General features: G+C 38.8%; 1 protein-coding gene across 1 annotated transcript; it reads right to left on the bottom strand.

Annotated features, from left to right (window-relative positions):
- Window positions 1-964: 964 nt before the first annotated feature.
- Window positions 965-3390, bottom strand: LOC115813384 (stress-associated endoplasmic reticulum protein 1). Its single transcript, XM_030776030.1, has 3 exons — window positions 3156-3390; window positions 2463-2538; window positions 965-1831 (listed from the first exon to the last, which is right to left on the bottom strand). The coding sequence occupies exons 1-3, from the start codon at window positions 3237-3239 to the stop codon at window positions 1791-1793; spliced, it is 201 nt and encodes a 66-aa protein (XP_030631890.1). The 5' UTR covers window positions 3240-3390; the 3' UTR covers window positions 965-1790.
- Between the last annotated feature and the right edge of the window lie 10524 nt (window positions 3391-13914).

Genomic DNA, 13914 nt, shown 5'->3' with positions numbered 1-13914 from the left:
AAGGGAATAGCGGCAGGTGACAATGCTAATTAAAAGTGGAGAGCTATGGAAAGGAGCCTCAGGAAAAGGGGGCAAAGTCGAAAGATAACACAAAAAAAGTTTACAAGATTGACTGACACAAAACCAAACATAAAAATTACAGTTATAGATATATAGATTATAGAATGTTAGAAAGGATACAATATGTCTCTTGGCATAGGTCTAAACTGAAGGTTTTCTTCCTAGAGTGACTATGTATCATATGAAGGTTCCCGCTCACTTTTCTCCATCGCAATCTCAGTGGTTCTTTGACTTTCAGTGAATGCAACCAACAGGCCCATTTGTTAAATCACTGTAGCTTGAATATCAGCATTTAAAAATCAACAATTTATTGTCACTTAATAGACTGGAGTTAGGAGCAAACGGTCAATCATCCCCCAGATCAACTCTGGTCTCCCACTCCTAGTCCAGACTCAGCAGCTTTCCAATGTCTCCCCCTGTTGGTAGTTGCCAATTTATGATCCAACAGAATTGCGTGGTTGTAACAATAACTACAGCACTGTAATATAGTAAATCCTGGTAACCGTGGGAGACAAAGAAGAAATCCTTACCCTGACAGTTAAAAGCCTTCTGCAAGATGTCTGTTACACAAAGGCTGGATTTTGGTATTTGTTAGCTCAGGGTATTCCTTTAGCTATGGCGTCTATGAGGTATTGTCACCACAATAATCCTCATATTCATGGTAAAACTATAATGACTGCACTTCAACATAAACTTAAAAAAAAAAACCCTGAATATCTGTCTGATACTGTAAAAGAGGTCTGAAAACAGAAAAGAGGTTCGCAGAGGTGCAGATTAAGAAAATATGTTTTATTTGTATAAAATTCTTGCATAGCATCAGTCGCCTGTGATGGAGATTAGAGAGCAAAGAGAAAGACAGAAGAGGACGTGGGATATTGGAGCAATATGGCTACCAATAAAAAATTTAAATTCTCAAATACTTCCAATTTCAGTCTACCAAACAATAACTATACTTTAAAAATTGGTTCATTCAAAATAAGGAAAATAAAAATGACCAAACACCATACAGGCAATAACTTTTATGGGCTTAACAAAAAGTGGCAAATAATAGAAAAGATGCATAACAGAATGTTCCATTTCAATCTTACAACAAAATAGGTTCTTGTTGATATCCGTAACCATGACAACAGTAACCCATTGTTAATTTCCTGGCTTTTGAGCACAAAAAGGGGGAAAATATATCTACATAGAGGTAAGGATCTCAAGAAACTGCTCTCAGTGGGAGTATCTTACAGGGGACTGATGACTACACCAATGACAAAATGAAATGTCTTTACTTGATTTAGACTATAAACAGTGACAAGTATGAACAACAGTATTTGGATCACTTGTGACAGAACTGTCAAATCAAACCAGAGCATATCAAGGTTTTCATGGGAAATGAGGCTACAGAACAAGCACAAATGTAATCAATCTACCTATAGTGGTCAGAAATGAAGGAAGGTTAAAAAGTGCTAGCACAAATATGCTCACACACATTATTTTTCTGTAGTGTGGCTCAATTACCCAAAGACCTGCAGACATACTGACTACAGCTGTAAACAACTTATAGAGAACATTTTTAAGTATGCAAAAATATGCATAAAACCCTCAGTGTGTTCAGAAACCGGTAGAAGAAATAACATTTTAAAAACGGGGATTGGGTACAGTTTGAGGGCAAGGAGAAACAGGAGAGTCCAGGTGAGTCGGAGTTGTCGGGCTCAGCTGCTAATTGTTCTCGGACACAGAGGTCACATGCCCTGCCTGATGCTCTGAATGATCTGGAAGATAGCTGTGAGAGGAAGAAAAGAGGGGTTTATTTAAATACATTTCTATTTCCATTACATTTATTCATTTAGCAGATGCTTTTATCCAAAGCAACTTCCAAGAGAGGTAGAATACAAAATAAGCATTTAGTCATTAGGGAGCTGTCTGTTGCATAAGTACCACAGCTAAATTCAGCATTAAATCAGACACAAATACAAGAGATAAAGTAAGAGCCTGGTCTACAAGTGGGTTAACAGCCCCCATAATATAAAATATTCATGTAGCCTACCTCAAGAATCAAGTATCACAAAAATAAGTGGTAAGTAGTACCAGTTATAGAGGGAAGGAAATTTAGATCGTAAAAGTACAGTAGTAAAAGTGCATCACGATAGTCATATCATAAGGGCTGCAGCTAATATTTACTTACTTTCTAGGGTGTAAACATGTAGCCATAGTTCCATATGCAAATTCATATGGTCAGATATGTAAAAATATGTAAACCACTCAAATAGAACGGGTAAGTATCAGCCTATGTATGACAGCTTCTTAATTCTTTCACCATGAAGCAATTTTTCAGACATTAATCATAACACAGGACAACAGACACAAAGAGACAGGTTGTATGGTCCTGCTCGATCAAACCCAAGGTAGCTTACCTGATCCGCACACCACAAACACAAAGAGCGCCAGTAGCCATGGGCCCACCGGCGACTTGTCCTCGTTTACCACTCGCTATATAGGAAACACAAATCCCGACAGTTAAACTTTGCGTCTCTGAGTCGCCGAATACACGAATAATTAGTGGCCAGTTCTGGGTCATACATGTCATTGTGCTGCACTTAAATAGCTCAAACGGCAAATTATCTAACCTGCTATGGGACTATTACACAGCACTGCATAGCCAAGCGGGGGGACATCAGTGATGTCACACATTTTCTGGAGACGTTATGCGTTAGCTCCTAGAAACACCTATTCATTTTCTGCGGCTGGTCGTTGTGACAAAGTGAAATGAATACTACAGTTTCAAAGTTTCATCCTACTGGTCACACAAAGCGTCCTTGATATTTTACCTCCTTTAGTGTAAATACTGTATTCATTTAGCATGTTTGAAAGATATTTGGCTAATTCAGCTACGAGCTAACTGGTTGGCTGGTGGAGTATCATTAGTCAAAGCTAACTTAACTCATCAAGATTACAGGTTATTGAGCCAATGTTAGCTAAGGTTGCATCGCCATATGTGCCATAACAGACATCATTATTGCACTCAGCACTACACCCTGAATAAAGTCGACAGGGATGACATTTCCCATTGATCATATCGTTAAATGTTTACTGAAAATGTTTGCTACCGTGGTTTTCTGGACGTGGCCGCGTTGTGTGATTGTCTTGCTGTGTTTCTCGTTGGCTACTTTCATCCGCTGTACTGCCGACATTGTCCAAGATTGTACACCGGGCAAATGACCAGTCACAAAACAATACTGACAGTAAAAACTGTAAAAAGCGCACGTGGTTTATGGTGAAAATAAATAAGCGTTATCTCTGAAACGCTGACGTTCCTTTGCAGTATTAGCAGTCAGCAGCACTACTGCGACAGCTGCTCTACCCGTCCCACAGAAATCAGAAGAGACCTAGAACGGAAGGGTCCTTGCGTCATCAGTGGGGTCCTATTGGCCAACCGTGGCACCACAGACAAATGGCCGACGCGGCCCAAAAAGGCTGGTTCTCACTGCGTTCAACTTGTAACTTTTCAGATTTTTTGCAAAATGTGGCAAGTATTGCATAATCACCTTGGCCTGTAATGAGAAATAAACCATACATCTTAATGGAATCTTAATGAACTTTTGTCTTTTAAAAATTTACGTCCGCGAATAAAAATAAACACAACCAGAGACGTCAGGCCAAGCAAACTGTTCATGATAAATGGCACAGTAACGTTTACAGCCGTTGGGCCAGCTCCGTGATTTAAAGGTTCTATCATGTCTAATCTCGACAGTCTGTCAGTATAGCCTGTCCACCCAACCCTACCGGCCTCGGTCGCTCGCTCTCTCTCTCTCTCTCTCTCTCTCTCTCTCTCTCTCTTTCACACACACACACACACACTCTCTCTATAATTATCCAATTATGCCTGTGTAGTAACACAGGCGAATCTGCATTTGAGGGGTGTTTGCTTGTAAATTATTTGTGTGAACTTTTAAACCAGTTTAAGCAGCTGAGGAGAAACAGTCTACAAATGTGTATGCAAGTATGTGAAATAAGGGTATGGGATACATATTAAAGATGTGTTTCATAGCCAGACACAAAAAGAGCTCTTGCCCTGATCCATGGTGGGCAGTAATACATTGCTCTTTTTAAGTACCTTTTTTGGTTATCTGCTCTTTATTTAGGGATTTCCAGTTTGGACACTTATTACTTTCACTCCACTATATTTCAAAGGAAAATATCTTATTATTGGCTACACTAGAGTTTGGCAACATCTCTTGTTCCTAATTACTTTGGACAAAAAAAAGACTGTCTAAAATACCAGGTATTACACAAGACTTGAGTGCTTACATTCATTATAACAACACTTGGACATTTTACAATAGTATCAGTCCACTTTGCAGGTGTGTTGATATAACTAATCTGAAAAATGTCTAACTACATTAGTATCTGACAACCGCTCAAATATGGACACATTTGTGAAAATCAGCTTTAGAAATCATAGTCAGTCATCTCAAATTAACATTTCTTGATAAACAGCCTTGATTATAAAACTGTTGTATAAAAGCAGCATCAGACAGGGGGCACTGCTGTTATGCATGTTCTTTTTTATTTTTTTTAACCTGGCTATAGGGTAACAGCAGGCTACATCAGAGCTATTTCTTCTCATTTGCATTTATTTTCATTTTTCAGATCCATAAAATGTGTCTATTCATGTGATCATCAGTATGCGTAAGTTTTTAATACCTACTAAAAATCCCGAAAATATAATGTATGCCAGCTTTTTAGAAATAAATCTTAAAAGGAAAGTTTTCCGCTTCTCAAATCCTGTTCATTTCATTTCTGCAGCCACTCTCATTAACAGAAATTGTTCACCTGCATGTTGACTACTCATTATAATTTCCATTGACACTGATGTCAGATTGATTTAATGAACTTATACTAACAGATCTGCGTGCTCAAAATGACATTAGAGCCCTCACACGTAAAATGGGTACATTAGACAAGATGAGCGATCATCTAATTGATCTGATCGAATCACAAAATTAATCTAATTAAAAAATATTATGACAACATTATAACCACTATGCATCACAGTACTTTTACTGTTGATACTCAGGTACATTTGAAAGCAAGATCTCTTACACTTTAACTCAAGCCAAACTTGAAATTTTAGGACTTCCACTTCTACTAGATTTGCCTTTTACTAATGGTATCTCTATTTTCACTCAAGTACAGGATTTTTGTATGTTGTCCACCAGTGACTTAGACAGTCATAACTCTGTACTCTCCCCTCTCAAGATATATCTTACTTGGAAGCGTTTTTTGTTGTTGTTTTTTTGGGGTTTTTTTTTCCCAGCCACAGTCTAACATATCAGGGTTAAATCTGATATACCAGTATCACAAGACTTGCTGAATCATTGGCATCCCCAACCTTTTTGCTTGAAAATATGTTTATTTGCAAATTCTGGTGAATTTCACTAGCCTGAAATCACCTTATAATTTATAGATCTTATTTTCCACAAAAGTCATAGTACACATTTCTGGAGAAGAATCTGTGAAACATTTTGACTCAGTTTTACATGTAAGTAAACTAAAGGGTAGCCTAATTGAAAGCTCATACATTTTAACCATACATACCCAGCTGTTTGCATTAAACTGTAAAGAAATAAATAGATTTGGAAAAAAACACACAAAAAATGAATAATAACTGTAAAAAATATATAAATAACATAAAATGGCACAAAAAATATATTTGTTCATTATTCTTTAATATATACATTTTTGTGTACTTTTTGGAATATGGCATGTTTATTCCTCCAAGAAAGTAAACTTGCAAAAGCTCAAGTAATAACTTACTTTAGCTAGCTGTTTGCTCATTATTTTCTTTCTTGCTGTTCATCTTCAAAGTACCAGTAAATAATCTAGAAATTTCTACCCCTAAAGTATATATACATTGTTAATACATGCAGTGTCATTTTATTTAATTCAAGTCTAATCTCTCATAATCCCAGTCCATGTGAGCTACCAACATTGCGTGAAAACAGTAATGAAACCTCCCTGTTAAAATAAAGCAAAATTCTTTCCAGCAGAACTAATTTTTATGGTGTAGCTGTGAACTAGGCAACTGCTGTGACTTTGCCGTGGCAATATGTTAAGGTAAATCTGCTAGATGGCCACAAATGTTTTAATTTTTTCAGTTGGCTTAATTAAAGTAAAAATGTATTAATGCTCTTCTCGATTCTTCTTCCTTGAGATGTTTGTAGCAACTGACTGCGTCTTGTGAAATTCTTCGCTTGACTTGTAATCCACGTAAATGTTGTTTTCTGGACTGGCCTTTAGCACTTGTTTACAGACTGTCAGCAAGGCTCCTCCTCATTTGAGTTCTTTGATTACCATAGTAACAAATTTTAAATTACAGTCAGGTTTAAGTGAATTACTAAAGCTGTTTTCAAACAGCAAGACTTCACCTTGGTTAGATTGGAAAGGATCTTGGTTAGATAGGATAACTTTTTTCTCCCCTCCAAATACTTCATCTGGTGACATTACAGTTTTATTTTATTATCCTTCTCATAATATTCCAGTGTTGGTCTTTTGCTCTCCTAAAACAATGTTTTATGAATGGCATCAGTAATTAAAAAATAAATAATACTTACACACACAACAAGAAGTTCCAGTTTAAACTCATGTTAAAATTGAGACTGGATCAGAGGACTGAAACCTCTCCATTCTCCCAGTCAGTTTTACACAGTAGTTTCACATTCCACTGACAGTTAAACACAACAGAAATTCTGTCACGTCAAGAGTTACAAAGAGTGTAAAACAACACAGATAAATCTGACTTACTCAACAGTGAGCCAGAGATCATGAAGCACACACACACACACACACACACACACACACAAACGCGTCTCACCCTGAGAAATCTCAGGGCACATCACACACATTTGACTACACCAGACGATTCTGGTGGACTCCTTGGTATAAAGTGCATATTATGGTTAAGATTAGGTCTGATAAAGGTCCTATAAAATCAGATCATTCCAAATGTTCTCTACCTAAAAAAGATAGTTGTACTGCCCGAATGATAGCTGGTTTTGTTGAGGGAATGGTCTCAGATCTAAATTCCTCTTTATCCATTCAAAGTATAAAATGAAAGGATGAAAAGTCAAACTCAGACTCCACCAATCGTGACTCTCCATAAAGAGACAGAGGAATGGGTGTTCATTTGACCTCTGGTGTTCCAGTAGCATGGGATGTCACAGTTCACACCTACAGGAAAGATCAGAAGTGTTATTCATTCGAGACAAAGGTAGAGATTCATACGTGATAACTTGTAACACAGAGATGTGCAATGTGCATGTGTTTACCTGTGTACAGTAGCCTGTTTCAGCAGCCTAATCCACTGATGACTCCAATGCGGTCAACTTTCATGCCAAAACAGCCACGCGCCGCACTCTTCCTACTCCGCCCGCGGAACTTCCTCTGGCGGCTTAAAAAATCTAAGAACAGTCGAGGCACAGTGTTGTGTGACTCCATCCCATGACTCCTTCCATGTAGATCATGTCCTTTCTTTAAGGAGAAGCCAGGGCTGTCAGCTGACCCCTCAGTTATCTCAGACTGGGCCAATAACAGAGTGCCAATTTCAGGTCCAAACAGATCATGAATGATCTATGTTGGAAAACAAAATTGAAATGATATAAATTAAACATAAATGCATGAGGACAGATAACGACAACTAACACCACTATTGAGGTCAACCTTTTGTCTGCCAACAGTGAGTTGAGATGAATCCTGTGAAAATGTGAGAATTTGAGATTTGTTTCTCTGAATTTTTGCACTAATCATTTCATCACAGGGACAGAGACTGTGATATTCTTTATGAGCAAAACTATTAAAATTAAAATTCTTATTAAATTATTAAAGAGTGTGCTGAACTATCTTAAACTTTTTATATATAATTTCCAAATGAAGAGTCACAACATTATTTAGAATTGTCTCTCAATCTAAGATTTGAGCACTGGATGTATATTCTGTATACAGTGCCGAATCAGTCAAATCACTGCTATACATCCTCCCAGTTTAACAATTTAGACAGTTTTAACAGCCATCTCACTTTAGATTATGACAGAAAACAGCTTGGCTTGAGAAAAGTTTACTGGTCAACAAATCACACCGGCCTTTGCTGACCTATGTCATCTACACAAAGTTACAACATCAGACATAGTTGATCAGAGCTGTGACATTAGACTGAAGTCAAGAGGACAGAGCCTTTATTACCTGATGTGAGAGCTGGTTTCACAAAAAGCTAGTAAATGCCACATTAAAACTGTTGCACAGTGTGATTCCATTATTATTAAGACTGAAATTTTCACTCACCTGGGAGTTTGATCTCTGTGGTAACGGCTGGCTGTCTACACTCATGATGATGATGGTGATGATAATAGAGATTGAGAAAAAGGACAAAGAAGAGGTTCTAGAAGATGAAAAAGCCATCTTTGTTAAGGAGGAGGGGGAAAAAAATTCTGAGGTGAATTTTAAAACTTAATAAGTCCAGATTCTTAATGGAGTGCTGCGTTGTATCTCCTCTGTCTTTAAACACACAATTCCAAATCTTAATCATTTGTTTGAATTTTGCTGATTTTTTAGTTCTGCCCTGTATTGAATCAGGACTGGTCAGAAATGGAGGGGAACAGATCACTCTGCCATTTAAAGAGGAGCGCCGTGACGTCATACATTCCAGAGTGTTATCCTTGGAGATCCAAAGTGTATCCCCTAAATCCTCCCCCTCTCCTTCCGTACCACTCCAGGATGGATATCACCCATTCTAATGCACCTCTATATGTGGATTTCCCCAGGCAGAGTAAACCTTAATAGGCTTTTGATTCATTCCTTCTTCCAATTCTCCATTTTCTCCATCACATCTTTGAAAATGCTAATGAAAGCATTTAAACCATTTCAGCAGTGAATTGCTATAGTACAACAGTGTGTGCATGTCTGTGTATGTGTATGTGTCTCCATTTCACAGAATATAACAAATTGAAGCCAGTAGTTTCAGTGTTAAAACTGAAGTGAGCTGGTGCTTCTTGAAGACAACAGAAGTGACTAACAACAACCTCAGTCCGTCAACTCTGACATTAAAACACTAAATGGTCATGGTTTATAAATTACACAGGTAAATATCCTTCGTTGTGAAGAAACAGTTTAATTATTTAATCTCTTTACAGACACTTCTGCTTTTACGGCCTTCACAAACAATCGAAAGCTCATTCTAGACGGTTGCGACCTCTGACCTTCCCAGGGTCCTCCCTCCATAAAACATCCCCCTGGAAACGCTGCACAATTCAGAAACTATTTCCTCCTCAAATCAGGGATAGTGAGGACGCAATAGTTCCACATCGGATGCAAGTTTCCCTAGAGATGACCGCGGGGGGCAGGCCTCTCACCCCGCATTGCAGATTGGCATGAACACAAATGGGAGAGAGACTACAAATCCAGTCTGAAGGTTAGAGTATCACATTTTGCAGAGAAAAATAATTTCAACTATACTCATGGCTATCACTTTAAGACTGAGTCATGTTTTAGTAACAGAACTCCTGGATCTATTCAACTAGAACTAAGGCATTTATAAGATATGACTCTAGTACTAAGAAAGGATGAACCGATGGAAGGTACTCTTCATTTTTGCGTGATTCCAGTTCTACAACTTCAGAAGACCTTGGTACTGTGGGTTTGGCACCACTTTTTACTCTCATGTCTAACACTGGTGGAGACCATGATGCCACAAAAGACGCATTGTGCTTCTTCTACGCCCTTCCAATGTAACGCGAAATACACATAGTACCCATCTGAGCTGTGTGTGTGTGTGCAATGTATGTATATGTATGCATGTGTTTGTGAATGGGTGTGCTTTACCCAGGAATGACAACATAGTTAAAAGCATTAGACTCCTCACCCCTACCAAGCTGATTAGACGCTGCCTGCTCTCTTTGTCCTGGAACGGGTGAGAGAATGATGGATGGGGACGTCCCAAAAGGAGATGATGAAGAGACAAGACTGGAGGGCTGAACTTTCATTTCATCTGCATAGTCACACATCCCTCTGACGCACAGAAAAGTGACCCCACAGAGCGAATGGATCCAGTGCCAAGTGTAGCCCGTAACATTGGCACAATGATACCATAACTCTAGGCCAGCAGTAGCCCCAAACTCTCCAGTTGTAGTGCAAAGTTTGCTACATATGGTAACATCATCTACATATGGTAGCATCACAACTCATAAAACAGTGGCATAGGTATTAAATGAACACATTCACGAGACACTCGCCGACACCTACACATGACTGTCCTACAGGTACAGGGTATAATTAGTTTTTCAGGAAATGACTGACAAGATAATAACACCTGTTAGACACATTATATGCATTTTTTGACTGCAGTTGAACAGGTGAAAATGTACATTCATCCCCTCTTTCCCTTCTTGGTTTCTCCCACACTTATAATCAGTCTCTGACGACATCTGACGCACACGCAGACAATCTAAGCAATACTGTGTGGGCTTCTGGTACACTGAACTCTGACTGAAACTTTATGCCTAATGACCATTGCTAAGCAACTAACTCTCTTAAATGCAAAATCCCATTTTCTTTTCACAACCGTTTCAGCATTGACGTCAGCGGGAGGTGGTGGGGTGTGCCTCTGTGTTTGTATGCACACGCATGCGTCTCCGATTGTATGTGTGTGAGAATCTACTCATGGCGTTTTGATGTACAAATTTATACCAGAAAATCAGTGTGTGAACTGACCGCATCTGGATGCGTGAGTATAGTCAGAGGAGAATGTGCGGAATTTGACTAAAAAAAAAAAGGTTGCCATTTAAATTGAAGTAATTTATCCAATAAACTCAGTTGACCAATGCTCTAACTTTCTGACCATCACAGATGAGGATACAGGAATCTTAGATGTGAAACTGTTGGAGTTAACATCAACATACTGAAGTACAGTAGAGCATATGCCTTTGGAGTACAGATTTAGAATTTTAAAAGATATTGAATGATTGGTTTAGGATAAGAGCTGTCCTTTCAATTGAGCAACCAATGAGTGTAGATTCAATGCAACATGGAATCACAGAGAGGCCAAGATGATCAAGAAATTGACTACTTAAAGTCTGAATGCATATTATTTATTGTTCTGAGAAAAAGAAATACTGAGTTGTGCATTATTTAAACAAACAAAAAAAAAAAAAAGGTAAAATAATTTTATATCTGCAATATCTGAGAGGAAAAGTCGTCCCTGGCTTGAAGAACTAGCTGCTTACCTTGTCTTATTTTTGTTTTTCTTTTTTCATATTACAGTAAACAAGAGTTACACTTAAATATATAACAGCATGCTCTGAATCCTTCAAACCAGCACCCCATAAACACAGATTCACTTCATACATTTTATGTTTTCCCCCTACTGTTCCACCTGTTCCAGCTCTACTATACACACAAAGACACAGGCACACACACGTGCACACATACAGCTCTCCCTGTCACTATTAAGGTTTCACTGGGGTTGATGGAAGAGAAGAGGTCCAAAATCAACCTGTCCCGGGTTGGATCCATCTCCCTTACTGAGGAACGGGGTGTTTCGTGTTGTACCCCTCTGCCCACATGAGAGTTTCTCACAGCAACTACACACAGTTACACTCTCATCACCATCAGACTCCTCCCACCTATGAGGCAGAGGTCAATTCACCTTTTGGAAGCTGACAATTTTATACATACTTAGAGAGGAAGATGCACACACAGACACCACACCTTCGAGTATATTTGTTGTACTGACAACTCTTGGCCAGATCGTTGGGAGAACTGTCCTCATCAGCAAGTTTTACAGCACAGTGGATGAACACCTGAGAGAGACATTTTTTTTTTTTACATTTCACCACAGTTATAGCGTCATGTATCTGTCTCTGAAAATGCTGATGGCCACATTAAGTGTGTGCAGTTTATAATTTTTTTAAAATATAAATTTAACAGTTAGTTTAACTTGTGTATGTGTGTGTACACGTACATGCACACTGACCTGGTCAGTTTGCAGGTGTTTGAACTGGAATGTCTGGATTTGAACTTTCACTGATGTGCCAGAGTCAGACTGAAGGAAACGAGAGGAAGAGACCTGGCTATCCACCAAACACCTGACACACACACACACAAAAGCAAAACTTTATCACTTAAATCAAGACACATTAAAGAACACTAAAAAAAACAAACAAAAAAACCAAACACACCACCACATATTCTCTCTCTCTTTGAATGCCAACCTCCATTCCAGGCCCCGGCCCTCTCGCCCCTGTATCAACCTCTCTCATAACCCTTCAGTTCCTGCCCCCAGGTGGAAGACAATAGAATAACACAGCCTAGTATAGCTACTGGTAAATCTACTGCAAACATCTTTTTACTGTATATTCATAGCACCGTGAAAGGCAACTAATTCAATATTGTTAGTGATTATAAGCAGGGGAATTACAGGGCCAGTATTCCAACTAATCTCTCCAGTTTTGGATGACTGGATACGAATTCCAACAATAATCAACAGGCCAGTGTTCCCAGTCAGTCCAATAAGAACAACCCCTCTCTCACCCATAGTCCTGAATGATTGGATAAGTGATCTCCCAGCTCCCATTTCTGGCAGGTGTGGCCACACAGCTGTCAATGAATAATCTGAGGTGGGCGTGGCCATAGAGGGTGACAGACGCCTGCAAATTCAACTTCTCACCAAGATAAAATACTCTGGAATCTGAGGGAGCACTCCAATCATCTGCAAGACACACACACAGCGCAATCACAATCCCTTGAAGTAAACCATGTTCCAAAAAAAAGAACTGTACTCTTGTATGAGTGAGCATGAATATTGACAGACATCTGCATGTGCACACACACACACACGGTATTGAAAACAACCTGTCATTATGCTGAGGGAGAAGTCAAACTGGCCATCCATCACTCTGAGCTCTGGAGTATGTGATAAGGCAATCAGGGACATTCTTACATCATGACTGCTTGGCTCATCATCTCTAGGCAGACACAAAATACTCAGCAGGGTCTGTGTCAAACTTCTGTTTCCTGTTTGAGGTCAGTTCTGTTACGCAGACAGGAGTGGTAACTACATGAAAATCTATTAGCTGTTTCAGTGTTTACCTGTTCGACAAGTGCACAATCATCAATTACTCTTCAAGCTGTCTCTACGGATTTGGTCACAAATGACCATAACGCAGAAATAAGCTTCCCCTTGCTAGATATGGGATGAAAACTTAAGATACTAATTTTTTAGATGCTCAGTTTGTACTGTTATTGATGACACATGGACTCAATATAATGAGCTAACAAGAGATTCACAAGTATTGCTTTGTGACACAATTAGGTTTTTTGACCCTTGTTTTCTATTGCACAGAATCAATGCCGCTTACAGATATAATCACTCGTAACTGACCAGTCTAAAAACTTCAATCATATGCAGCTATCCAGCACCTAATTTTACTGAAAAGTCTTGAAAAGAAGGAGAAGATTTAGATTATATATATATATATATATATATATATATATATATATGTGTGTGTGTGTGTTAGCTTTATACTATACCTGGGAGAGTGGCAGTGAACAGAAATGAGTTTCTTCAATTTGGTGCCTGTGCTTGAGATGTAATACAGAGAGTTGGTGTACACAAGCTGACCACCTATTATCTGTGACAAAGAGAGAGCAAGGGACGGGCTGCAACAAAGTAGCAGTCTCAGCATAAAGCTGCTTTGAAAGGTGACGTCCTGAATGATAGGCAGAAACTAACAAGTAATGCCAAGCTATACCTTCATTTCAGTATGGAGTGGCCTACTACAAGCAATAAACTTCTGGTGTTGATGAGGAAATACGTTT

Source organism: Chanos chanos, chromosome 5, assembly GCF_902362185.1.
Source record: "Chanos chanos chromosome 5, fChaCha1.1, whole genome shotgun sequence".
NCBI classification, from domain to species: Eukaryota; Metazoa; Chordata; class Actinopteri; order Gonorynchiformes; family Chanidae; genus Chanos; species Chanos chanos.
This window is presented reverse-complemented; position numbering and strand designations above follow the sequence as displayed.